At 39.1% G+C, this 26,389-nt stretch overlaps 1 protein-coding gene across 2 annotated transcripts in view; it reads left to right on the top strand.

The window, feature by feature from the left end:
• RUS1 (root UVB sensitive-like protein (Protein of unknown function, DUF647)) overlaps positions 1-26,389 on the top strand; it is a 268,404-nt gene that overhangs the window by 92,797 nt on the left and 149,218 nt on the right. For both annotated transcript variants that reach the window (XM_089460590.1, XM_089460589.1), the window contains exon 3: positions 8,987-9,262. In XM_089460590.1, coding sequence (XP_089316716.1) covers positions 8,987-9,262 — 276 coding nt within the window. The remainder of the gene's footprint in view (positions 1-8,986; positions 9,263-26,389) is intronic.

The following is a 26,389-nucleotide window of genomic DNA, read 5'->3' on the forward strand; positions in this document are numbered from 1 at the left end:
TGCTAAGATCGACCTGGAGGAATGCTAGGTCTAGGTGTGTCATCTTGAAGAATCATTAAATTTAGTGGAAAGTGGTACATTGTCCTGGGTGCAAGGTGTTGAGAAATCTAGGGCATAATAATTAGGGGATTTCTCTTTTGTTGATAATTGTTTGTGAATGCTTTTTACTTCTTTAGATTAGGATCTTCTCTTTCATTAGATTATTATAGTTTTCTTCTTCATCAAACATCTACCAATGCATAAACAAGAAAGAGACAAAAGACACAAAATATAGGCTATCAGTTGGGGCCAAAATATCTCCCACTTGAGAGGAAAACCCAACCAAATTCTTCTTCTTATAGAGACTTCAATTGACGAATAACAAGACCAAGACCCTTGACCTATTTGCCACTCCAAGACCAAGACACAAAGCTTCCTTCTCTTCCTTGAGTCAACGATAGTCAAACTGTTGAATTTCTCTCTACTTCTTGGCTACACTTCAGATTTCGGTTTACTACAATTTCTTGGCCTATTTCAGAAGCCCTAGTTGCAGTGCTTGGTAAGTGTCACTTTCTATGTAGTGCCTTTGACTCCTTCGCTTAGGATAGAGACTCCTTGCTTAATTCAACTTCCCTTTGACTTGTCCTTCTCCCAATTCGATTACCTTAGATGATTGTAATCTTCTCAGCCTTTCCTGTAGCAGATGATCCCTCTCTTCTTCGCACGTGTGACAGAAGAACAACCCTAAAACAGACCCAAAACACCTTCGCTCTTCCTTCCTTCTTCTTGCTGGCTATGAGACTCCTTTCTGGGTGATTCTCGCACTTCCTATTGCAGACTTCCTCTTGACCGAAATTTTGTCTTTGAAATGAAGCTGAGCTGCCCTATTTATAGTGGTTTGCCCATCAAATAAGCCGACCTGAACTGTGGGTGAGCCGACATGTCTTTTGGAGAGGTTTCATTATTCCTTCTTGAAGCTGACTTGTAGGAGGTGCTTTAGCTTGGTCTTGGAGGGCCTTTTTATTCTTTTAATGACTCATACAAATATGTATCATGCCCAAGAAGGGTTCTTCATGCATGATGTTGACTCAATTTGACTTTATGACCAATCCTAAGGGCTGACAATGGGAGCCTTACCTAAAAATAAAATTCCTTGCTCATGAAACCCATGAGACAAGCATTACAATAATAATTTTATTTTTCTTCTTTGCATCAATTACACATGTCATTATGAAAAATGAACCTGGTTACACTTTTCAACACAAGGAGTGCTCTGGTACATGTGCGATATGTTGTTGTTGCTAGGAGCCCAAGAGTCTCAACGCTTCACTTGATAGTGCTAATATGCCTCTTTAATGGCCTGGGTACTTGTGGGTAAGGTGCCCAAGACATAGGCCATTGAACAACTTGACAATCACAAAATAGATTCTAGTGAAAGCAACTAGTCGTTAGGGACAAAAATCATTATTACATCTAAGTGAACCAAGCTTGGGTGTCATGGGCTATTTAATACTTCAAATAAGGTTCCCCTTCCACAATTAGGGCCTTGAACTCGCAATGGTGTTTTCTTTCTAAGTAGGAGTGGCTAAAGGACAACTCCATTGGGTGTTTCTATTCCCTAAGTGGAAGTAACATTTCCTTAGTCTACCCTTAAATTGATAGGTATTAATGAATAATAATGATGGTAACATAGGGGATAAGACTTCAGGCCAAGTGCCATGGTCAAAGGGATCAACTGATGGGGGAACCACAACTTGAGTGTATAGATGTGAGGAGGGAGCATTCATGGATGCATGAGTTACCAACTCGACCTTTGTTTTTCCATCCCTCTCGTGCGCTTCCATCATTACCCCTTAATGATGAGTTAGATTATTTCTCATCGGGGGTTAGGACATGCAAGGGTTCCTTTTTATGATGTAATGGAGCAACATATGCTCAGGAACCAGGTGATGGCCATTGAGGTAGAGCTTATGCTAGGCTTTTGCCCACGTACTAATGTGTATGCCCCTGACCATCTTTTACATTTTAATTTTTCTTTCTTAGTTTGTTGTGGCCATGATATGCTCTTAATGTTTCTTTTAGATGCATCAACTTCCTAGGGAAAAGTTTCCTGGCCCTACATAGGTATGCAGATGTATGGGTGCCAAATCCCAAAGAATCAATGTTTAGTTGAACATGAAGAATGGAGGTGAGATAAGGGCTTGTAACGTATAATGGAAAGTGTTAAGTATGACATGGGGATAGATGGAACTACTCTATATCAATCAAGGCTTCCCAAGTAATGCCCCTCCTATACCCATTGGGCCATTAGGGGAGGTCCCATTGGTCTAGGATCAAAATTTAATCCCCCATTTAAGGTGAGAGAACAATATCACGATCAAAACCCATCTTTTTTCTAGATCACCCCATAAGCCATATCAAATGCCCAAATACAAACAAGCACAAGCACCCGATTGCAAAATGATTAAAGTATCTTTTGAGTGGAAGCGTTATTAACTCAGAGAGATGTGAGGACTGTGAGTAATTGAGCTTATAGAGCCGAAGATTGAATTGACATGGATATGAATCAGGCTTCCTTTGTTGTAATGGCATGGACCAATATTGCTCTGCGTTGAGCATTATTGTAGATTCAATGTTGAGTTGAATTTCTGGGTTGAGTGTTGGGAATGTATATGCCCAACAAATAAATCGTGACCAAGGTGTGGTCAAATCCTTAGCAAGAATCGCCATCTTTGTGCTAATGAACCAGAATGCTGATTGAAGTGAAGAGATCGCTGTTTGGAATAAAATCAAATGCTGTGAACGTTGAGTTCCATTGCTGGATGAGATTGAATGTGCAAGTCAAACAAAACCCTGTTGGTTGTAGATCCATGTGAATTTCTGGAGAAATCTGCGCAGAGGAATGTGGTCATACTTGGGATAGGCGTTGTTTGATAGCTGAAGGAATTCAATGGTGGAGTTTTATTTGTTAAGAATTTCCTTGCAACTTCTGAGTTATAAAATTGTTAACTGCTAGATTGTAAAAATCACAAATCGCTCCAATGGAGACGTGATCCTGGGAATGTTATGTGCGTTGGAAATGTTGGAGGTCGTTGGTAAGCATTGGGCATTTAAATTTTTGGGTATTTTCAAAGTTTCAGATCTAACTCTGTTTGAATGGTAAGTGGGTTTGAGTATTTGGATTTATATTATCTGTTCATCTGTAAGTTAAACCTTGAATATTGATTGGTGAAGGCGTTGCAAAGGGGCTCGATCTCTTTGGAAAACGAGATCCACTTTGTGACCGATTTGTGATGTGTGGAGGGAAAAATCTCTCAGATAATAGAGCATTAGATTCTGTGGAATAAACAAATGTTTTTGTTTATTCGTCGTTCTAGAATGTGATTGTTTACCCAACACGGGATATATAGTGAATGCGTCAGGTTGGATTTAATTATGGAATGTGTGTTGTTGAATTCACAAACTGCTACGAAGACCGAGCCTAAGGAAGCCTCCGACGTGGGAAACCAGTGTAAGCACCAATTTTCTCAGCTCTTTCATGTCCCAAATTTAATCTCTGATTTGTTTTTTCTCTGAAACTGCTGTGTGAGTCGTGGAGTGGAGTAGGCATGGCAAGCATCACTACGCCGTCGAATCGTAGCCTGGATGAGACCACAGCTTGAAGATTCAAGGAACCGAGGTCGTGATTTGAGAGAACAGTTGATTAGAAAGAGTCGTATTTGCAAAAAGTAATTCTCCAAGTGAAGTCAAAGTGGAATAGCACTGCGTGAAGCCAAAAGTGGACTGTGGAGGTAAATTATTAATGTTTTTCTTCATGTATATTCTTGTTTTCAAATACCATGAGTAATTAAACCTACAAGTTACCATTTGTGAGAAGCATCAAACAATGATAGTCACTTTCTTAAAGGGAGACTGCTATATAACAAAGACAAAAGTAACCAGAACAATTTTTTGTTTAGAATGGTTTTCTCATAATATGGACACATTTTTTTATTTTATTGATGGGCATACGAGTTGCCAAAATTTAGAAGTGGAGGAAAGTAAAAGATGGGCGTGGAGAATATTTCATGAAATGGAGTTATAAGACATTGATGCTTAAATTACAAATGCATATATTATTATTGGAAAGACAGTTGTTCACCAGTTTAAGAGCACATTGTATCAAGCATAATAAAAATATCATTTTTTGGGGTGTTGAAATGTCCTAGATCCGCCCGAAAGCTGAATAAGGGGATCTTAGGTACACTTTGCTAGCATGTGATGGTGATTTTCTGTTAGGCCCCTATACTACTAGTGTAACCCCTTATTGTTATTAGTACAACCCACTTATTATATTAATGTACCCATGTAGTGCCCATATTGTTACTATTGTGCCCCATAGAAGCCCATTATTGTTATTATTGTGCCCTTACATTATTATTGTTATGTCGGCTCTGATTATGTTATGACCCGTTGGACTCCTATATATAGAAAGGAGGTCTTTTCATTTGTATCATCCAAGAATTGTTCATTTATGTAATATAAAGGAGGTTGCCCCCTCGAAGAGGCTGAATTCTAAGGTGTTGATCTATCTTTTCTATCTTTTCTTGAGCTGGTTTCATAACATTTGGTATCAGAGCTTTGGATTCTAGGGTTTCGCTGCTCCAAACAGGTCATCGTGGCATTTTCGCTATAATTTTTTTTCTGCGATGTTTTAGAAGTTGAAAAAAAAATCCGTTTGAGAAGAAATCGCGCTGAACCTCGGGTCCGAATTTTAGAGCTTTTCGTGCTATATTTGCGGAGATATGATTTGAGGAAGTTGGTCTTTTTGCAGACTCCTGAATTACATTCCAAACAGGTGACCTGGGGAAAATCGTCATAACTTTCTCTCTGGGGATCAGATTGAAATTTCGTAAGAAGGTACAGAAAGAGGACGGACTGTAGTTTCTTTTATGCATTTTTCAGATCCAAAGGTCGAAACAGTGACTCGTGGCACGTCGTGCAAGTTCGCTTTACTGAACTAGTCTATAATCAAGTCACTGTGGTAGATTTCGCATAACTCTTCCTTGGAGAATCCAATTTCGGTCAGACTTGTGGCATTAGAAAGAGGACACAAAGGGCTACCGCAGGTCGTATTTTCAGAACTTAAAGATCCAAAAGTACATAGTTACAGTCGTTTCCAGATCGAGCTCCTAAAATCAAGAAAAAGCAAGATGAGGAAGTTTGATGGCAAGGATCCGGTAAATTGGATACTTCAGATGGAGCAATATTTTGATCTACATGGTGTGCCACTGTTACAAAAGGTATGTATTGCATCTTCATATTTAGAACCAAATCAATTTTTATGGTATGAAGGGCTTTGTTCTCGTAAACAACTTGTTACGTGGTCAATTTTCACGGAGAAAATGATAGCACATTATGAGGATACAAAGAGCAACACCTTCTTTAGAGCAACACCACAACAATTGGAAAGAGTAAAAGGGCTTTGTGACATATTGGAAAGAAAATTTATGGAAACCAGGAAGCATACCCCTCACAACTATAAAGATGGAAGTGTTGTTTCTCCTAGCCTTCCACAACCTACAAGGGTTACACCACAACAATTGGAAGAAAAAAGAGAAAAAGGGCTTTGTTACAATTGTGATAGAAAATGCACTAAAGGTCATAAGTGTGCTGAGAAGAAATTATTTTATATAGAATATGAAGAGGAGGAAGAAAAGGATCAAGAAACATCAAAAGAAGAAGATATACGCCAGGACCCCACCCCAGAGAAAGAAGAAATGAATCAGACCATATCTTGTAAAGAATTGGCAAGAATTACCACTCCTCAAACTCTCAAGATAGAAGGACATATCAAGAAGAAAAAGGTGAAGGAAGTGAAAGATCACACTGAGAAAGAAGAAATGAATCTAACCATATCTTGTAATTCATTGGTCGAAATTACCACTCCTCAAACTATCAAGATAGAAGGACATATCAAGAAGAAAAATGTTCAAGAAGTGAAAGATCACATCGAGCATCAAGAAATGAGTCCGACCATATCTTGTAAAGGATTGGAAGAAATTCCCACTCAAACTCCAGAGATAGAAGGACATATCAAGAAAAAGGTTCAAGCAGTGAAAGATCACATTGAGCATCAACAACAAGTTCTCCAAATTTTAAAGGATAATGCCACTTCGGTGCAAAATCAAACGAGACAACAGGTAGATCAACATCGTAGTGAAAAATGTTTTGATGTAGGTGATTGTGTATTTTTATTGCTACATCTCAAGCAAACTATTTATGAAAGGAAATGTTGGCAATACTACATGCACTTAAAAAATGGCGACCTTACCGAATGGGAAGACTCTTCAAGGATGAGGATGTGGAAGCATTGTTTTGTGCTATTTCTATTATCCAACCAGATTGGATAAACGAAGCAAGGGATGAATGGAAGAAGGATGAAGAAGTATGGCCACTTATTCAAAAGTTGCAAAAGATCCCAATTCAAACAATAGTGCCAGAAATTGAAGAGGAAGGAAAAATCATATTGGAACCTAGAGCAGTCACAGAAACAAGAACCCGACAGCTACGAAATCAATCAATTTCAGAGTATCTCATCAAGTGGAAGAACTTACCCGTTGAAGATTCCACGTGGGAAGACAAGAATTTTATACAGAAGCATGAAGAACTACTCAAGCGTTGAGGACAACGCTTTTTGAAGGAGAGGGGCATGTTAGGCCCCTATACTACTAGTGTAACCCCTTATTGTTATTAGTACAACCCACTTATTATATTAATGTACCCATGTAGTGCCCATATTGTTACTATTGTGCCCCATAGAAGCCCATTATTGTTATTATTGTGCCCTTACATTATTATTGTTATGTCGGCTCTGATTATGTTATGACTCGTTGGACTCCTATATATAGAAAAGAGGTCTTTTCATTTGTATCATCCAAGAATTGTTCATTTATGTAATGTAAAGGAGGTTGCCTCCTCGAAGAGGCTGAATTCTAAGGCGTTGATCTATCTTTTCTATCTTTTCTTGAGCTGGTTTCATAACATTTTCTGCTTGGAGGCTTATGGTATTTTGTGTCTAGTTTTGACACTATAGTTGCAATTTTTCCATCATACAACAATACACTCAAGGAGTTTAAGCATTTGTAATCAAGTAGCTACAACTTACAAGTAAGGACAAACAAACAAAACACATATGTTCAAGCACCCACAATTAAGAAGATGCAAAGAACAAACTCATGCAATCGTCAACATTCCAAGACACGTCTACATCAACAATCAACTACACCAACAACATTTGCATCATTTCAACATCAATTTTTGAACAATGCACTTGCAACCATTTTTTGTAAGAGTCAAATCAAATCAAAATTGAATTGTATTGTAACTTGCAAATCATAATATTTTGTAAGTTAACTTATTAAGTTGAATTTGAGTTGTATTGGATGCATTCTCGGTTGAACCCGACACCCAAGCCTTGAATCATTTGAACTTGTCATTACATTGTAAAAATCATTAACTTGGGTGCATTTTCGGTGGTAGCCAACACCCTAAGCTTGTTAAAACAAAATCAAGTGAGCGTGAAATTGAAAGAAGCAAAGCACAAATATAAGATCAAGCGATTGGGACGCTGATTGTGAGCAAATGTGGGCATTTTTGTTCACTTGGATAGTCATTGGACCTAACAAAGGATAGATAGATCCTTTTGCATTGTAGTTTGGCATTAGATTGAGTTGTCAAACATTTTTAGAGATGTGTCAGACTTTAGTTGATTCACTTCTCTTGGTTCTCTCTCTTCATATTGGAGTTTTCAGCATCTAGTTTTGGTGGATTTCAGGGAATTTTTAATTGAGGTTCAGCTCAGCAGTTTCAGCATGAATACTTGCAGATGGTACCAGGTTCTTACTCTGGACTTATGATTGAGGGCCGGGGGGATGGGGGACGGGGGAATGTTAGCCTGAAATCTCAATCAATAAGTCGAAAATAATAAAATTATGAAAATTGGAAAATATAATTCTTACTTGTCTTTGATGTTCTCATCAATTCTAGAATGAGTCTGTTCCTATACTTGAGAGTTTGTTGAGGTCTAGTTGGTTGAGAGATTCTCTCCAACTAGTTAGCCTCCTAGATTAGTGTGGTTGAGATATTCACTCAACCAAGAGATTGCATGTCCAATATAGACTAACTATCTCGAGACATAGCTTGATGTATATATATTGTATCATCATTCTTTGTGAATATACAATCAGGCTTAAAGCCTTTTCCGCCATGTTTCTGTCTCTTGAATTAAGTTTTTATTTTCTTTAATTATCTTCAAGCGCACCTTTGTCCATGTGCTCATACCGGATTGGTGAGAAGGATATGGCTGATGCAAGTGGTGGAGATCTATGGCAGTTCATCAGCTAGTGATGGCTGTCAGGGACTGCTGGCTATGTGGCTGGCTGGCTGGCTGTCAAGAATAGGAGAAAAGTTTTCTCTTATAGGGTTACCCATTTTGGGGTAACAGGGCCGAAATTCACATGTAGAGGCTGAGATATGTGAGGGCCGAATTTATTTGGGAGGCCAAATTTCTCTCGGGCTGAGAATCCAGTGGGCTATTTTTAGGTTCAATTATCGCTGTAATTTCTAGTTAAAATAGTCAAAATAGTTGATATAAATATGAAAGGAGGGATGCACTTATTGCACTTAGAAAAGAAATAATTGTTGCATTCTTTGCAAATCGCTCTTAAATCAGACCAGTGATTAATAGGATTGTCACGACTCTCACTAAAATATGTTTACTATTTGAAATTGATATTGCACACATATTTCCCCTTTTGTTGCCAAGGATATTTTTTTATTTCTGTTCAGTATAACTTCTATCTTTATATTTCGAAAGGATGTCATGTTCTCTTTTATTATGCCAGAGTTTGCTTCCCTTGCTTGAGAGAAATCATACAGTTCACTTTCAACAATTATGGAAATGCCATTGAATGGGTAGAAAACTTTCACTAAGGAAATTTCATTTATAATGTTGGTTGGCTTGCAGGCATTACTTTATGCTGTAGGGTTGGGGAAAGGTGCTATTCCAACAGCTGCAGCAGTGAATTGGGTGCTCAAGGATGGTATTGGCTACCTGAGCAAAATTTTGCTATCTAAGTATGGGCGTCATTTTGATGTTCATCCAAAGGGATGGAGGCTTTTTGCAGATGTTTTAGAAAACACAGCCTGTGGTATGGAGCTTCTAACCCCTGCATTTCCCCATCTTTTTGTCTATCTTGGTGCAGTTGCGGGAGCTGGCCGATCAGCATCAGGGTTGATTCAGGTATTTTCATCTTTCACCTTTGAAACATGATATAATTGGAATATGCTGGAGGTTAGTAAATGTATTTCATTTACTGAAAGCAGAAAATCCTAATAACTTCTGTAAGATATGTTAGAGGTTGATGCTTCTGAATTTCATTGATCATTTTGTAAGATTAATAATTTAATACTTATATCATATTCATCATCTCTCCTAGTTGCTATTGTAATAGAAATCATTCCCCATGCATGTTGTCAGTTGATCACTTGTACCTTATTTGCCCCCGTAATAGACAATAATAGTAGTTGTGATATGGCTGTAATATTATTTCTTATTTTGCTGAGATACTTAGAGTACATACATTTTGTTTCCAAAACACTTAGGTGGTTATAGTTCTGTTAGCAGTTGTTATAAGTCAATCTAGAAATGATACCACTCTATCCAAAAATAGCTCAAAATCCCTCGACATGTGATATATTTGTAGAAAACAAGAATGATATGTAGCCCTTTCTCGTCTGACTTGAACACAAACAACGTCGATGGACATAGCTTATAGTTGCCGTTGTAAAGTATATGTTGGATGACATTGTAACAAAAGTAAGCGGGGTTAGGTCACATTAAATTTGGGAGATTAGGAGGAGAAAGTGACGGCAACCTCATTTACTCTAATGCCTTGGAATAAATATTATTGTGTATAGTGTTTGGGTCTTGCTTATATGGAGGATCTAGTGTAAAAGAAACGTCCATTCAACATATTTTATTTAAATGTTGACAAAACAAAAGTGATTATTTGTGTATATAAGTGCATGGTTATGATGTCAATAGGCTCCCCAGCCTATAGAAGTAATCCCATAATGCATAAGAGAAAGATATGCCAAGAAGCAAAACAGTATGTCTTAATGAATGTGTAGTATTTGGACATTCTCGGAAAATATTTTTTGGTTCAACAGGACACATTTATTCTCGTATGGGGCATATCATTATTACCCTATATGTGTGAATGATTTCAACATATTTCCTACTCATATAATGGGCTTGTAGATCAAAGAAGATAAATTTTATAGAATGTTGTCAATTATGTTATGATGCATTTACGATTGATGGCCTTGGATATTTTGTTGTTTTTCATTTTTCAAGAAATGGAATTTGAGGAACAAGGCTATTGATTTCTTGGATGCGACACTCATTGAAATTGGAGGTGATATCATTGATATTCGCATAGAATTCTGAAATATAAAAAGGATATCGAAAGGATTCAAGAATAGGTTTAATAAATCTACCTAACGCTTTTTATCTTCACGTCTGATCATATGCTAATTCCAAGGCAAAGTGCCTAAAGGAAAAATGGTTTATTTTGATGACTGATGGCTGGTTTCTACAGCTTAAAATTAATAGTGCTTAAAAAGAGCTAAAAAGAAAGGCAACAATTTGATCTCCTCTGCAAAGGAAGGTAGAGGTTGAGAGGGAGGCAATATTATTTGGCCAAGCCTGTTGGAACAGTAGGTCTAGTGGTGTGCAACCTCAATTCGAAGGTGGTGGGAAGGAGGCCAAGGAAGGAGGGTACATTCAAGTGAATGAAGGAGGGATAAATAATGCAAGGCTCGTAAGTTTTCCATATCAAAAGCCTTCAATAGATCTCTTTATAGTTCTGCTATTAGGACTTATCTGCTTCTTGTCATAATCACATCATCAGCATACATAGTCACAATTAAATTACATTTGAACTTAAAACTTTCACCTATTGGTTTGAATACAATTGTATTATGTCAAACCCATTGTCTTTGAAGTATTCATCTATTTGCAATTACCATTCTCTCGATTCTTGCTTGAAACCATATAATAACTTTTTCAAATGACAAACCAAATGTTTTGTTCCATGCTCAACAAAACGTTCTTTTTTGTACATACATACCTCTTTTTCCAAAAACTTATTTAGGAATCTAGTTTACGAATGAATTTTTACCAAGTTAGCCCAATGGCAACATTGTTATGATTGTATCCCTGGCTCTCAACGCACACCCTACAAGTGCCAATGTAACCCTGTGAAGGATTAAGACCTCGTATAGGGAGACCAAGCCCAAAATGGGGACCATCTGCAATCCTGCATAAGATCCAATGCGTCCCCTAGCCTTCCAGTACAACAAGTCATTAGAGAAATTGAGTAAATGAGCTTACCAAATCATGGACCACAGGCATGGACTTCATGATGGCCTCCCCTTCCATAATGGGCTTCGGGATGTGCCAATGTCTCCTAAACTCCAAATGGGGTTAACCAATAATCCTATTAAGTGGTTTCTACTTCTAGAGGGGATGATACAGTCAGGGTACATGCTTCAAAAGGTGGTGGCATGTGACAGATAGGTGAATGAAGTAGGGGATGAGAAGGGGTTTCCTTGGGTCACATGATGGGGTACACGGGTAGCTAATAAGAGGGAAGCCCACAATTGGGTTTATAACATATGGGAGGGAGCAATCGTGGTACATGAGGTGCCCCGACCTTGATTTTTCCACCCTTCTTTATATGCCTTTTTCCTTTCTATGATTTTCTTTAATTAATTGCTCAAGGTTCAAGGGGTGAGAGCATGATGTATAAGGTATAGTAGTGAATACCCCCTTTTAAGGTGGGGCAATTCATTGCCCACCAGGGGTAGGGACAATAATGGGTTCCTATATGATGAAAGGGGCTCATAGAACCCATAGGAACTAGTGTGATGGCCATGATGATGGGGTAGAACTCATGTATTGACTTTTGCCCACATGCTAAATGTGTTTGTCCCGGCCATCATTTGCATTTTGTGGTACATTTTTCTGTTGAATGTGGCCATATATGCTTTTATTTTTCTTTTTAGCCGCATCAACCTCTAGCCTTCATTCCAGGCCATGACCCAAGGTGTGGGCAAGGGGAAGGGGCATACTAACCCTATGTGGACCCAAGTGGGAGAAATGATGAATGGGGTAATAATGAGTGGAAAGGGTGTAATATAAGTGGATAAGGGAGTGGGAGCACACAACCAAAATCGCGGTTTCTCGTGAAATACCATCCCTAAAGCCAAATGGTCAGTAAAAGAGATCCCATGAGACTAGAATCCAAGGTTAATATCCAAAAGGGGTCTAGGGGACGGGAGCATCGGACCTAACCCATTCTTTCCTATGAATCCCCCCATTAATCCATGCCCAGGATTGTCCATGATAAGCAAACTACAATACTCAATTACCAAATGACAAGGCATATCTTTAGGTTCGGGAGGCCCACCTTCAAACATACGATCATGTCAAATGGGCGAGGGAACACATGGATGGCTCATGTGGCGGAGAAATGGCACAATGGGCTAGTTGGTGGCTGCAAGGGGTTGCAGGCCGAGGACCATCTTGGAGAAAAAAATTCTCCTAGGGATATCACCCACAAAATGGTGGGTAATAGTCACCTTCTTCAAGGTTCTCAAAAGGAGAATTATCGAGAGTAATATCCTTGAGAAAGGTAAGGTTAGTCTCAACTTCACTTTCCATGGACTCATCCTTCCTAACACATGTGTTCTCAAAATCATTCTTTTCATCATGTGGACCCAAGGAGGACTCATCTTCCCATTCGTCACTTAGATTCTCAAGGTCTTGATGATGCTCGATGAAGCCTTCCTCTTGAATGCTCAATGTGGGGCATATTTGAAAATGCCTAAGAAAGCCATCAACGAACTCTTCAATGGATGAGATGCTCCTAGGTTTGTGATTTTGCAACCATGAGTTATGAACATAGAGAGAACTAAGGAATAACAACATAAGGACATCTGGGTGGACCACTTTCTCTGTTGAAGTATGTGTATTAAATCTTTCCACACGGTCAATTGCGGAACTTGGGTCACCATCAAACATAGGTACCCCACGCACCACATCTTTCCCGTGACATGATTGGGGTGCCCAGGGATGCTAGTGATGTCCAAAGCGAGAAAATCATCAAAGAAAGACACTTTACTTTGGGTATACATATAAATTCTGTAGGAGTCGCCAGGGTGATTTTAAAGATGCCTAGAAAAATGCTTGCTTCACCCTACAAGCATCGACCTTAAATTTCAATGAAGAACTACAACTTCTTTCTTCCAATGGAGTCGCCAATAATGATATGTCAATGTGTCGTATGGGGAACAAAACACATGTTTCGTGTCCCTGACTACGACGCAAAAACGTTACCACTCAAACTAGCAGGGGACCTAAAGGGTATCCCTAAAGAGGCAAATGCTAGACAAAGGGCAACAAATGGAGATTTTAGCCCACTGTCACCTTAGCTAAGGCTCCCTAATATTTACAGACTTTCACCGATGGGAGTAGACTCGACATATATGGAGTCACAAATGAAGGATAAATCAACAAATGGATATAGAGTGACCCAAATAATTCCTTTCCAGAGGAGTTTGATGAATGGAGCTTGCTTGCTTTCTAAGCAAGGTACAATGTCTTCTAGAAGAAGGATGGGAGGATTTGAAGGTTATGCTTAGGGAATATGACTTGTGAAAGAGTTTCCTAATCCCTGAAATCCTTATTGAAATTGGTATCCTGGATGGTTCTTGAAGAATTGTCTTTTCAAAAGAATGGGACCACACGATACCAAGTGGACCCAGCCTGGGTTAGGAGGTAAGAGTTTAGCAACCAACGATATTCTTAACCTAGACAGGAAGGGGGAAAGGATCAAAGAAAGGATTTTCACTTAAAGGTGTTGAGTTGATCCTACGAGGGACTAGCCTTGGGGATACCAGGGCAAAGTTTGATCTTGGAGCTAGGGCTTGGCTTTTCTTACAACTCCACTGTCAGAATGGCTTCAAAATTGGAGGAAGCCTTGAGGAGACACCAGCATAGGCGATACTAGGGGATTGAACTTTTTGGAGGGTTATTTTGTTGGGAAATGATGCCCTTGGTGACCCAACCTGGATAGGCCTAGGAAAAGGTGAAAATAATTGATTTAGGGTGACAACCTCTTGGTAGATTAGTGCCTTAGTCTTGGGAGAATGGATTCTATGATAAATATGGATGAGGACTTCGTTTCTTAGTCAAGGAGGCCTTAAGACTACCTCTCTAGCCTTCTAGGGCAAAGGGAAGCAACCTTACAACTTTTATTCTTCCACTCAGTGTTGCGGGGGAGCGCCCCCCCCCCCCCCCTCGCTCCCGCTCCCGATCCGTGCTCCGGGCGGGAGAGACTCGGGAGCGGGTCGGGAGCGCGCTCCCGAAATCGCTCCCGAAAAGGGAGCGATTTCGGGAGCGCGCTCCCTAAAAAAAATTTCGCTCCCTGCCTTTTCGGGAGCGTTTTCGGGAGCGTTTTGCCTTTTTTGCATTTTTTTTTTTTTTGTAGTAATGTTCGAAATGCAATTTTTTTTGAAAGAAACAAATAGTTTTTGAGTGGGGCAACTTAATGATCAAGTCTAGGTCCTAGTATTGATATGCTATTCATGGTAATGTTAAATTCTTAAAGTAAAAGTGACATTTTCTTTAATTTTCATTTTCATCCTTTTACTTAAATTTTTAACATTACCATGAAATGACTCAGGATGTTTGAGAGTGGTTTCGTCCTCATTGGATTTCATATGGAGAAAGTAGAATTTTAGATTTCATTCAAAATCCAGCAGACTTATCAGTTTTTCAGGATTTCAGGATTGGGGATTGCAATGTTTCCATTGAATTTTGTCATGTATTAGGGTATGGAACTCATATTTAATCAAGAGTACCAATCCCTCTATGTACCTTGATGTTAGTGACATTGGTTGTCGAACTCCTCTATCATGACCCTTCTAAAAATGTACGCATCACTCAAACAAAATCTTGACTTGACATGCTATGCTTTTTCTATCTTATGTTAATGCTTAGAGGGTGATATTAATGACAAAGATCCCTATACAGATACAAAGGTAATGACAAAGATACCTCTGGATATTAATGCTTGGAGGGTGATATTAATGACAAAGATCCTGATTTTGCAACAAGACTAAAAAATTAGACATTTCTCGTGGTGGCAAGAGGCCCAAGCATAAGAAATAGATAATAGATTTACTTCTCTTTTCTAGTTTCTAGTAGCTTTTATAACTATTGACTCTTTCATATTTATTATGATATTTTTTTAAACAATATATGACAATTTAAGTTTGAAGTTGGCAATTATAACTCATTAGTAATGAATTATGAATATGATGCTTCATGAAAGTTGAAAGTTGTTTCATTTCATTTCATTTTATAACATTTCATTTCATGTTAGATATTATTTGTTGTAATGGTTACACTTAGCTTACAAGTACAACTTTGGTGATCAATGATGATAAATGTTATATATTGAATTTTGAAAGCTTGAAACTTTAAGATTGATGAATCATGAGACTCAATATGTTGTATGTTACTATGTTACTAACTTGCGGACGTGGTTGATGAAGATTATAACTTCTAGATGATTGTTGTTATATGGTTCAATCTATGCTTTTTTATGTTTTTTATATCTAATTCATCATTCTACATGTTTTTGTTGACATATATGTATCAAAAATTAAAAAATATAAAATATATATATATTTTTAAAAAATCGCTCCGGGATTTGCTCCCAAACCGGGAGCTTCTGAAAATGGTCGCTCCCGCTCCCGCTTCCGCTCCCGCTCCCGCTCCCGCTTCCGCTCCCGCTCCCGCTCCCAAGTAACATTGCTTCCACTTGCCAAAGGAGATGGCTTCTCAAGATGAATTCGTTGATAGAATTATCGCTAGAAAATTTCATTCAAATTACATGGCCCATACATTGAGAGATGCTATATAGAGGCAAAATTCCACAATTTAAGCAGTAAATGCATGCAACAATGAGCCCTAAAAATAGCAAAAATCCCAATCCAATGTATATGATAAAGTAAAACAAGAATAACATTAAAAGCATGTGCTTACATGTAATAGAACATATCCAACCATCCACAATTTGACAATAGAGAATCTTCAAGACAAGATAAACCAAATCCAAACATCAAAATTCATCCATAAAGCTCCAATTCATCCTCCAAGAAAAAGTGCGAAATTCTCAAGAGAGAAGAGATCCAATCCAAAGTGATGATGAGCTAATGAACTCATCTCACTTGTATCTATACACTAATGAGAAGTACAAATTAGTCTCCTTGGCCTACATAAGCCCCAAAAATAAAATAATTGCTAATAATCTAACTTTTGGTGACAAGCCCACCAAACTAGCTCGCAAATGAAATAATAAGCCTCTTAAGAGGTCAGATGATGAATAATACATGTCGTAGGCCCCCCCAGGAGGCCTAATGAGGTCCATAGGTGCCATGATGAAGAATAGGACCCTCAAAAGTGATGGACAAGGGGTTGGCCCCTTGTTCTCCAGACAATAAACTTGTGGTGCTCCCAGTGGGTGTGGGGGCACAATAATAACCTCACGGGTCTCCAAATGAGCCGAAGATGCCTGTAGATCATCTGCAAGGGCTCTAATGATGGTTTAGGTGATGCCACATCATCCTACAAGTCCTGGGTCAACTGCCAAGTGTATGGTACATCTGTGGGACGACTGGGAAAACATGAGCTAGGTGCAATTCCTCGTTGAATGGGTGAATCTCGAGCATCTCTGAACATCCTCAGGGATCCACGGAGTACTGTCTACTGCTATGGAGGCCCATGGCTCTCAACACACACCCTACATGTGCCAATGTAGCCCTCTGGAGGATTAGGACATCGTATAGGGAGACCAAACCCAAGATGGAGACCATCTACAATCCTGCATAAGATCTAATGCATCCCCTAGCCTTCTAGTACAACAAGTCATTAGAGAAATCGAGTAAATGAGCTTACCAACCATGGACCACAGGTGGGGACTCTATAATGGTTTGCCCTTCCACAATGGGCTTTGGATGTGCCAATGTCTCCTAACTCAAAATGGAGCTAACCAAGTATCCTATTAGGTGGTTTCTACTCCTAAAGGGGATAATATGTTCAAGGTACTTCCTTCAAAAGGTGGTGGCATGTGACAAATATGTGAATGAAGTAGGGGATGAGAAGGGGCATTCCTGGGCCACATGCTGGGGTACAAGGGGAGCTAATAAAAGGGAAACCCACACTTTGGTTTATAATGTATAGGAGGGAGCAATCGTGGTACATGACGTGCCCCGACCTTGATTTTTTTCCACCCTTCTTTATATGCCTTTTGCCTTTTATGATTTTTTTTGGTTAATTGCTCGGGGCTCAAGGGGTAAGAGCATGATGTATAAGATATAGCAGTGAATACCCCCTTTTAAGGTAGGGTGGTTTATTGCCTACCAAGGGTTGGTACAATCATGGGTTCTTATATGATGAACGAGGTCCATAGAACCTGTAGGAACTAGGGTGATGGCCATGATGATGGGGTAGAGCTTATGTATTTCCTTTTGCCCACATGCTAAATGTGTTTGTCCCGATCATCTTTTGCATTTTGTGGTACATTTTCCTGTTGAATGTGGCCAAATATGCTATTATCTTTCTTTTTAGCTGCATCAACTTCTGGGGCATCATTCCACGCCTGATCCACGGTGTGGGCAAGGGGAAGGGGTGAGCCAGCCCTATGTGGATCTAGTGGAGGAATGTGGACCCAGGTGGGAGAAATGATGAATGGGGTAATAATGAGTGGAAAGGGGGGTAATATATGTGGATAAGGTCATAGGACCACACAACCAAAATTAGGGTTTCCTGTGAAATACCATCCCTAAAGCCAAATGGTCAGTAAAAGAGATCCTATGTTGTAGGCAACGCCTAAAAAGGTGGTGTACCGGTATCGAGGATGCTTCGAAACACGGCCAAAACGCTGTTGGCCGTACTGTACGACGTTTCACTATTTCGAAATGCCATATGGTACGGCTGGCGGCGTTTCGGGCAGCAAAAAGGAGAAATTAATTTTTTTCTACCTTTTTCGACCAGCTCAAGGGGTGAAGAAGGGCGTGGGCCCCTTCTAACACCCAAATGTCCAGATTTAGAGCTCTCTCTTTTTGCTCTTGATATTTGTGCTAGTGGTGGTGCAAGTGCAACTGGAAGTACTAGTAGAATTGCCTCTTCTATTTATCAAGCATCTTATGTTGAAGAATCTAGGGCAGTCAAAATTAATGAGAGTCTTCTTAGCATGATAACAATTTGTGAAGTTCTTTTGCAATTTTATCTTAGCTTGATCTTCTTATTATTATTGGTATGTGTGTTTGCTTCATCAAAATGCTATAAAAACAAAGAGACAAGAACACAAGATATTTGGCTTTCTGCTAGGGCCAAAACCTCTCCCTCTTGGAGAGGAAAACACTCAGAAAAAATCTTCTTATAGAAATTCCCATTGACGAAAACCAAGACCATGACCCTTGACCTATTTAGCCACTCCAAGACTAAGACACCAATCCCCTTCCTTGTCACTGCTTGAGATCATTATCTTCGCTGCACCACTGAGGTCATCATTGCTGCACCATCCTGATCTTTATCACTGTTGCAACATCACTGTTGTACCTTCACCGAGGTCTTCATCATGACAATGAGATCTTCATATGCATGATTGAGAGCTGCACTTAGATCCACTGAAAGGCATGACTGTTTCTCTATAGATCCACTTCGCTGTACTGAGATCATAGTTGCATCATCACCGAGACATTGATTAGGATCATGACCTTACATCCTCATTATGCCGAGGTCATGACTGTGTTCATCAGACAAAGTGCATACTGGACTCCTCATACTTGTACTGAGATCTTGACTGTATCTAGAATGCCGAGACTGTTTGTGCTACAATGGGATTCTTGGGTTCATCTTCATCACCGAAACTATGACTGTGATTTCAACCTTCACCGAGATCAATATCATCAAACTACCACTGAGGAGAACACTGTGATTTCTCGAGATCTTTCTTATCACAATCATGTCGAGACTGTACTTCTGTGATACCATTCGAAAGAGTAGAGATCTCAGGGATCTGCGAGGATTTGATACTGTGATTACTCACTGTAATCACCACTGTTCTGTCCTCCTTTTATGCAAACCTTAGACCTTATACCCATCCGAATAGCATAGTAATATCTCTCCATCCGAAACCCTAAACAACTGCCTTCCTGTAATGCGGATCTTAGCCTATATACCCATCCGAAAATTTCAGAGAAATGTGAGTTGCGTGTCTACATTTTGCTGATACCTTGATGAGGTATTTACAGTGGTTTGTCTCCATATTTGAGCCGACTTCAATGAGTGAACCGACATGTCTAATTATTGAGCCGATGTGATTGCCGTTTTTGCTATTTAATTAATTTTGAGGCCGACATGATGATCTCCTTCTCGTTTTGCTTGTAGACTTCATTGTGCTTGTAGCTGGAGGATTGTGCTTGGTCTTTGGAGGGATTCTACACATTTTATAGAGTAGTATACATTAAATATAGGCCCAAGAAGAGCTGCTTCATACATGACTTGACTCTTTGACGTTATTAATAAATCCTAAAGACATGAAGAAGAAGTCTTTGACCTATGACACTTCTTGCTCATGAAACCCATGCAACAAGGCATGCAAAATAAATTTATTTTCTTTTATTACATCATTTTCAAAGATCAAATCATTATGAAGACCGAACCTAGTTATACTTTCTTCAACATCTTGTTCTATCTTTGTTGATGAGGATCAAGAGTTTTATTAGTAATGATATGTTAATGTAGCCATAATTGTGTTTAGCTCATGTTTTATTTCAGTTTTAGCACATATAGCCTCACATATAAAGGTTGATTTTGGAGCCTTGGATGTAAAGCCTTATTTATAAAGGCTAATTTTGGATATTTGCATCATGTAATCATTTGTTGGAGTTAATATAAATTTGGATTTCCTTCTAAAATGTCATTTATATATGTCATTCTTTCTTTTCTTGGAAAGTAATGTGTTATTTAATATTGTTTCGGAAACTTCTAGACGTTTCAGCGTTTTGTGCAACTTAGAAGAGATCCCACGGGACTAGAATCCAAGGTTAATATTTAAGAGGGGTCTAGGGGACAAGAGCACAGACCTAGCCCATTCTTTCGATCGAATTCCCCCATTAATCCATGCCCAGAAGTGTCCATGATAAGCAAACTACAATACTCAATTACGAAATGACAAGGCATATCTTTTAGGTTCGGGAGACCCAACTTCAAACATACGATCATGGAAGATGGGTGAGGGACCACATGGCTAGGTTAAGTGGCAGAGAAATGGCACAATGAGCTAGCTGGTGGTTGGTAGTTGTCGGCTGAGGACCATCCTGGAGAAAAAAAATTCTACTAGGGATATTACCCATAAAATAGTGGGTAACACTTGCTCAACCAAATGGCTTCACAACAAGCCATACTAGCTGCAATATATTCAGCCTCAACGGTACTTAGTGCAACAAATTTTTGTTTCTGGCTCATCCATGAAATTGAAGCGGACCCCAAGGAGAAGCAACACCCTGAAGTGCTTTTTTTATGCACCACACTGCCAGCCCAGTCGGCATCAGTATATCCATGCAGTCTTAGATCCCCGTAGTGTATCTCAGTCCATACTTGATAGTATCATGAATATATCTTAGATGATTCTTTGCAACAACCCAATGTATATGTTGAGGCTCAACCATAAATTGACTCAATGTATTAATAACAAAGCATATGTCTGGTCGTGTGTTCGCCAAAAACATCAAAGCTCCCACAAGTTGTCTATATTCAGTAGGATTTGCCAAATTCGGACCAACAACACTTCCACATAGCTTCTTGAAATTTAGTTCCATCGGTGTAGTCACTGATTTGCATTCCACCATGCCACATCTTTCTAATAACTTCACAATATATTTTCCTTGAGAAAGGAAAATCTCACCTAGATTTTGCCAGACCTCTAAGCCTAGGAAGTAATGCATCAATCCTAGGTCCATCTCGAATTCAGAAGTCAACTCCCTCTTACATTGATAAATGAGAGGGTCTGCACTAGTCAGAAATAGATCATCAACATATAAGACCAAAATAAGTGGCATGTCCTTTTCAACCTTGAAGTATAAGTTCGGATCAACATAGCTCCTTGTAAATCCTAGCTTCATGAGATAGCTATCAATCCTCTCATACCAAGCCCTAGGGGCTTGCTTTAACCCATAGAGTAAATTTTTTCAACTTACATGCATGCGTCCTTTTATCCTGCTTTTCAAACCCCTGAGGTTGTTCGAAGTAGACTTCTTTCTTAATTGAGCCATGTAAGAATGCGGTCTTGACATCCATTTGATGTAGGCTCCATCCTTGATTTGCAACAAGAGAAACTATGGATTGTATAGTGGTGTATCGAACAACTGGTGCAAATATCTCATCATAGTAAACTCCTTCCTTTTGAGAAAAGCCATGAGCCACGAACCTTGCCTTGTATTTTTCAGCGCTTCCATCGACTCCATGTTTAATGTTGTAGTTCTATTTTGAAGTGACCACAGACTTGTCATTGGGTCTAGGCACCACTTCTTAAACATTGTTCTTCATGATTGACTCATATTCCTTAGCCATAACATCTTTCCATAACTAGTGATTCACAGCTTCTTCGAAAGTGCAAGGTTCGGTTTGAATGATGGTACTCATGGCAGGCAAGTATCCTTGATACCTAGTGGGCTTCTTACTTTCTTGAAATGTTCCTCTTGGGGCAATATGATTTTCAACATCTTGAAGTGTATCATGGAGCCATAGAGATCTTTTCTTTGAGGTAGAGGGATCACAAGGAGGTGGATCAAGTGGACCAATCGGTCCAACAACATCGGGCATGGGTTCATCCATCAGAGGTTCTTCTTGTCTTTTAGCATCATCATCCTTCCTTGTAATAGGGAGATCCCTTGCTTTTCTGAGGGCAATGTCTTCATGAAAATTAACATCTCCACTTACTTCCACATCTCTTTGATCGGGTACATAAATTCGATATGCCTTTGAATCTTCACTATATCCAACAAATACACCTTTCTTCCTGGAGGCTTCCAACTTGTTCCTTTCCTCCTTTGGTACATGAAAATATACAAGACAACAAAAGATTCTAAAATGAGCAACATCGGGTTTCTTACCAGTGAAGACTTCTTCAGGTGTCTTGAAATCCAAGCTTTGATGAGGACTCCTATTTTGAATGTACACAATAGTGTTTGCAGTTTCTCCCCATAAAAACTTTGGTAGATCTTGATCATGAAGCATGGCACATGTGGCTTCCATAATTGTTCAATTCTTTCTTTCGACAACCCCATTTTGTTGCGGATTATATGGAACGATGGTCTTCCTCTTAATACTTGCCTCTCTGCAAAAGTCATTGAATTCATTAGATTCATACTTGGTTCCATTATCAACTCTCAATGTCTTGATCTTCTTTCTTGTATAATTCTCCACTAAAGCTTTGAAAGAACGGAACCATCTAAATTCTTCATCCTTCTTCCTCAAGAAATAAATCCATGTCTTGCGGGAGAAGTCATCCACAAACATCATATAGTATAAGTATCCTCCCAATGAAGTCACGGGCAAAGGATTGGCCATGTCAGAATGGATCAATTGAAGAATATTAGTCGTCTTGCTCTCACTAGAAGGGAATGGTCCCTTTATATGTTTTCCAACTGCACAACCTTGACAAACTCCTTCATGATTCATATGAAACTTGGGCATCCTTGTAACCATCTTCCTTACACTAGGTAAGGCTTTGTAATGTAAGTGAGCAAATCTTTGGTGCCATAGCTCACATTGAATAGAGGTGTCATTTGCCAAAGCTCCCAAAGGACTTCCACCAACTTGATAAAGACCATCAATCTTGAACCCAAGAGTAGAAACATCTTTAAAGTTCTTATTCCATGCATGTTCCTTTCCATCAATGAAAACTAACTTGAAGCCTTTGTCTTCCATCACAGAAATAGACACCAAATTCTTCTTCAAATCTGACACATACACAACATGTTGAGGATGTATGGTTTGACCATAGTTTAAATGAAGAGAAACAATTCCTATCCCTTTCACGGGGTAGGTGGCATTATCTCCAAGAATAATATTTAGATTAGTTTTCCTCTCAACTAAATTTAAGAGAACCTCCTTATATCCAGTGAAATGCCTTGAGGCTCCACTGTCAATTAACCAGTGATCCAGGGTGTTCGGAGGAGAGGCAACGGATAAAGCAGAAATGAGATAGTACTCATCTTGTTTTTCAACAACATTATTTTTATCATACCTGGCAGTTCTTGTCCTCTTGGGAGGTCAATTATTTCCTTCTCGAGCAGGAGGAGCATTCCTCTTTTTTGTTGTTGTTAGACTTATTATTCCTTTGATTGATGTTGTTGTCCTTTGGAGAATTCTTCTTGTTAGGACATTCTTTGGCATAGTGTCCAAAATTGTTGCAATTGAAGCATCTTCCTTTGCCTTTTCTTTTCAATCCTTTCTTATATCCTTAACCTTGCCTTCTTGAATTTGATGGACCAACATCATTCCTTACTTTAGCATGAGCATAGAAGGCAGTTTGTTCATTTCCATTGAAAGTCTTATCTCTTTCCATCCTTCTTGTTTCCTCTTGAGTGCATCTAGCCAATAACACATCAAAACTTGGTATCCTGTCATTATTGAGAATGGTGGTGATGAATGTTTCCCATGGCCTTGTAAGTCATCCAAGTGCAATAAGGGTGAGTTCCCTATCATCAATAGCTTCTTCAATAGAAAGCAAATCATTCTTTACTTGAGTTATTCTCATAAAGTATGCTTGTATAGACTCCCCTTTGTCCATTTTGATATTCCTCAACTTGTTCTTTAGAAAGAGGATTTGATTTGCATTGTTGACTTTGAACATCCTAATCAACTTATCATACTTTTCCTTGGAAGTTCCCAGATCAAAAATATAAGAAATTAGATGCTTTTGAATGGAGTCAACTAAGATTTTCTTAGCTTTGACCTCACCTTTTCTATACTTTGTTCTAGCAACAATAGGTGCATTTGAAGGAGGCTCTACTACCTTCCCTTTCACATAATCCAACACTTCATGTTCTTCCAAGGTCAAATAAAGTGTCATCTTCCAAGCATGATAATGTGATTTGTCATTGAGCTTATCCTCAGTCTTGAAATAAGAGGTAGCAGTCATGGAGACTTGTCCCAATAGTCCTTGTCCAACAACAAGTATTCCAACAATGATTGCTTACTTTTTCCTTGGGCTTGTCTTCACCTTATCTCTGATACCATGTTAATTTTTATGGTATGTTCTATGCTTGCAACAATTACTTCAATGTCTTATTAGCCCAATAACAATTCCACTTCAGATTCCAATAGCAATCACTATAAACTCAATAATCACTTAGTATTTACTTTAGATCATCATTGACAGTAATTTTATATAGAACATCAACAATATGCACAAGAAGACAAGCCAAGACAATGAACACAGAGATTTAGGTTAATTACAGGGCAAAACCCTACAAGGGGAAAACCCAACCAATCCTTCTTATTAATAAATATCAAATGTTCAACAGAGAGAGAAGATCCAATTTAGTACAATTTTCCTTATCATGGGGGCCTTTATTTTCATTAAGTAAATTAATGAAGGAAATATTTGGAGGGTAAATCTTCTGCCGTGTGTGATGGATTTTTCACTTATGCTTTTGCTGAACATTTTAATTGTTAAGATAACATTGTATTTTTTATTCAACAATTCAAAATCAATTTACTGGTTAAATAGTTTTTAGGTATAAATATTGCTAGGGCTATTCAATCAGAAATGGTGTTGAAAATTTGACATGGTATCAGAGCAATAAAGTCCAAGGGGTTGGAATATCGATTTATCACAGGTTTACAGCAGAATAATTTCTCAGAAGTAATATTTATTTGGGTTGAGTATTTGATTTGGAGGTTGGAAGGATGGCTACAATCAGATTGAGTTTTGAATATCAATTGGAGGGTGCATCCAACTACAGTCCTTGGAAGGAGAGGATAACATTGGTGTTGCTGGAGAATGGGATTTTGGAGTTTGCAAATCAACAAGTCACCCATCCTACTGATCCTGCCCTACTTGCCTTCCATAACAAGAAGGATGTGAAAGCCAGAGGGATAAATATGGATACAGTGAAGGATCATGTGATCCCTCGTCTTTCTAGAAAGAAGATTGCCACAGACATGTGGTAGGCTTTGACGAAGTTATATCAGAGTGACAACTAGAATAGGAACATGGTGCTAAGGGAGAAGCTTAGGGGCCCCAAGATGTCTAGATCATATATCCTAGCATCTTATCTTACTAGGATTTCACAAGGTCATGATGAGTTGGCTGCAGTTGGGGAGGCTATGTTAGATCAAAAATTGGTGAGGACGACCTTGAATGGCTTCACTAAGCCATGGGCTCCCTTCGTTCAAGGTATTGTGGCACGTGCAAACCTACCTGATTGGGAGAGTCTGTGGGATGATTTCATCGAAGAGGAGATTCGAGAGGAATCTCTACAAGGTGGCCAACACAAGGGTGATGATGAAAACCTTGTCCTTGCTAGTCAAGCAAGGAAGGGCAAGGGAAAGGCCAAGAAGAATTCTGGAGGAGAGGCTACTTCAAGAGCTGAAAAGAAGAAAGACACGAGCAAAGTAAAATGCGTTGCATGTCATAAATTTGGTCATTATGCAGGTCAATGTCCAAACAAGAAGAAGGGCAAAGGGAAGGCACAAATTGCAACTTTAGCAGATTCATAGATCAATGAGTTTGCCACCAAGTTTGAAAAGGAGTTCTTGTTGGTGTATTATCTTTTTGGCACCATATTCAAGTGTGCATGGTTTGTGGATAGTGGTGCTTCTTGTCATATGATGAGATCACAAGAGTTGTTCATCAACATTTTAGAGGGAGACTCGAAACTACATGTGGAGCTTGGGAACAATGCTAGGTGTACAGTAGATTGTATTGGGACTATTCCGTTTCAGCTAGAGTCTAGAAAACCTTTGGAGGTGACAAATGTGCTCTATGTTCCAAGGCTAACAAAGAACCTTCTATTTGTCCCAGCTGTGGAGGACAAGCGATACAAGTTTTATTTCCGAGATGGACATGTACTTGTCATACTGAGAACTAATAATCCAAGTGTAGGGAGTGTCACTGGGAGGAGAGAGGGTAACTTGTACATGTTGCAAGTCCAACTTGTATGTGCTCTGGTTCGTGAGAGTGACAACTAGTGTGAGTTATGGCACTGGAGGATGGGTTAC

This window comes from Pinus tabuliformis, chromosome 7 (genome assembly GCF_031772625.1).
Source record: "Pinus tabuliformis cultivar Carrire ecotype Pingquan chromosome 7, CPIR1, whole genome shotgun sequence".
NCBI classification, from domain to species: domain Eukaryota; kingdom Viridiplantae; phylum Streptophyta; class Pinopsida; order Pinales; family Pinaceae; genus Pinus; species Pinus tabuliformis.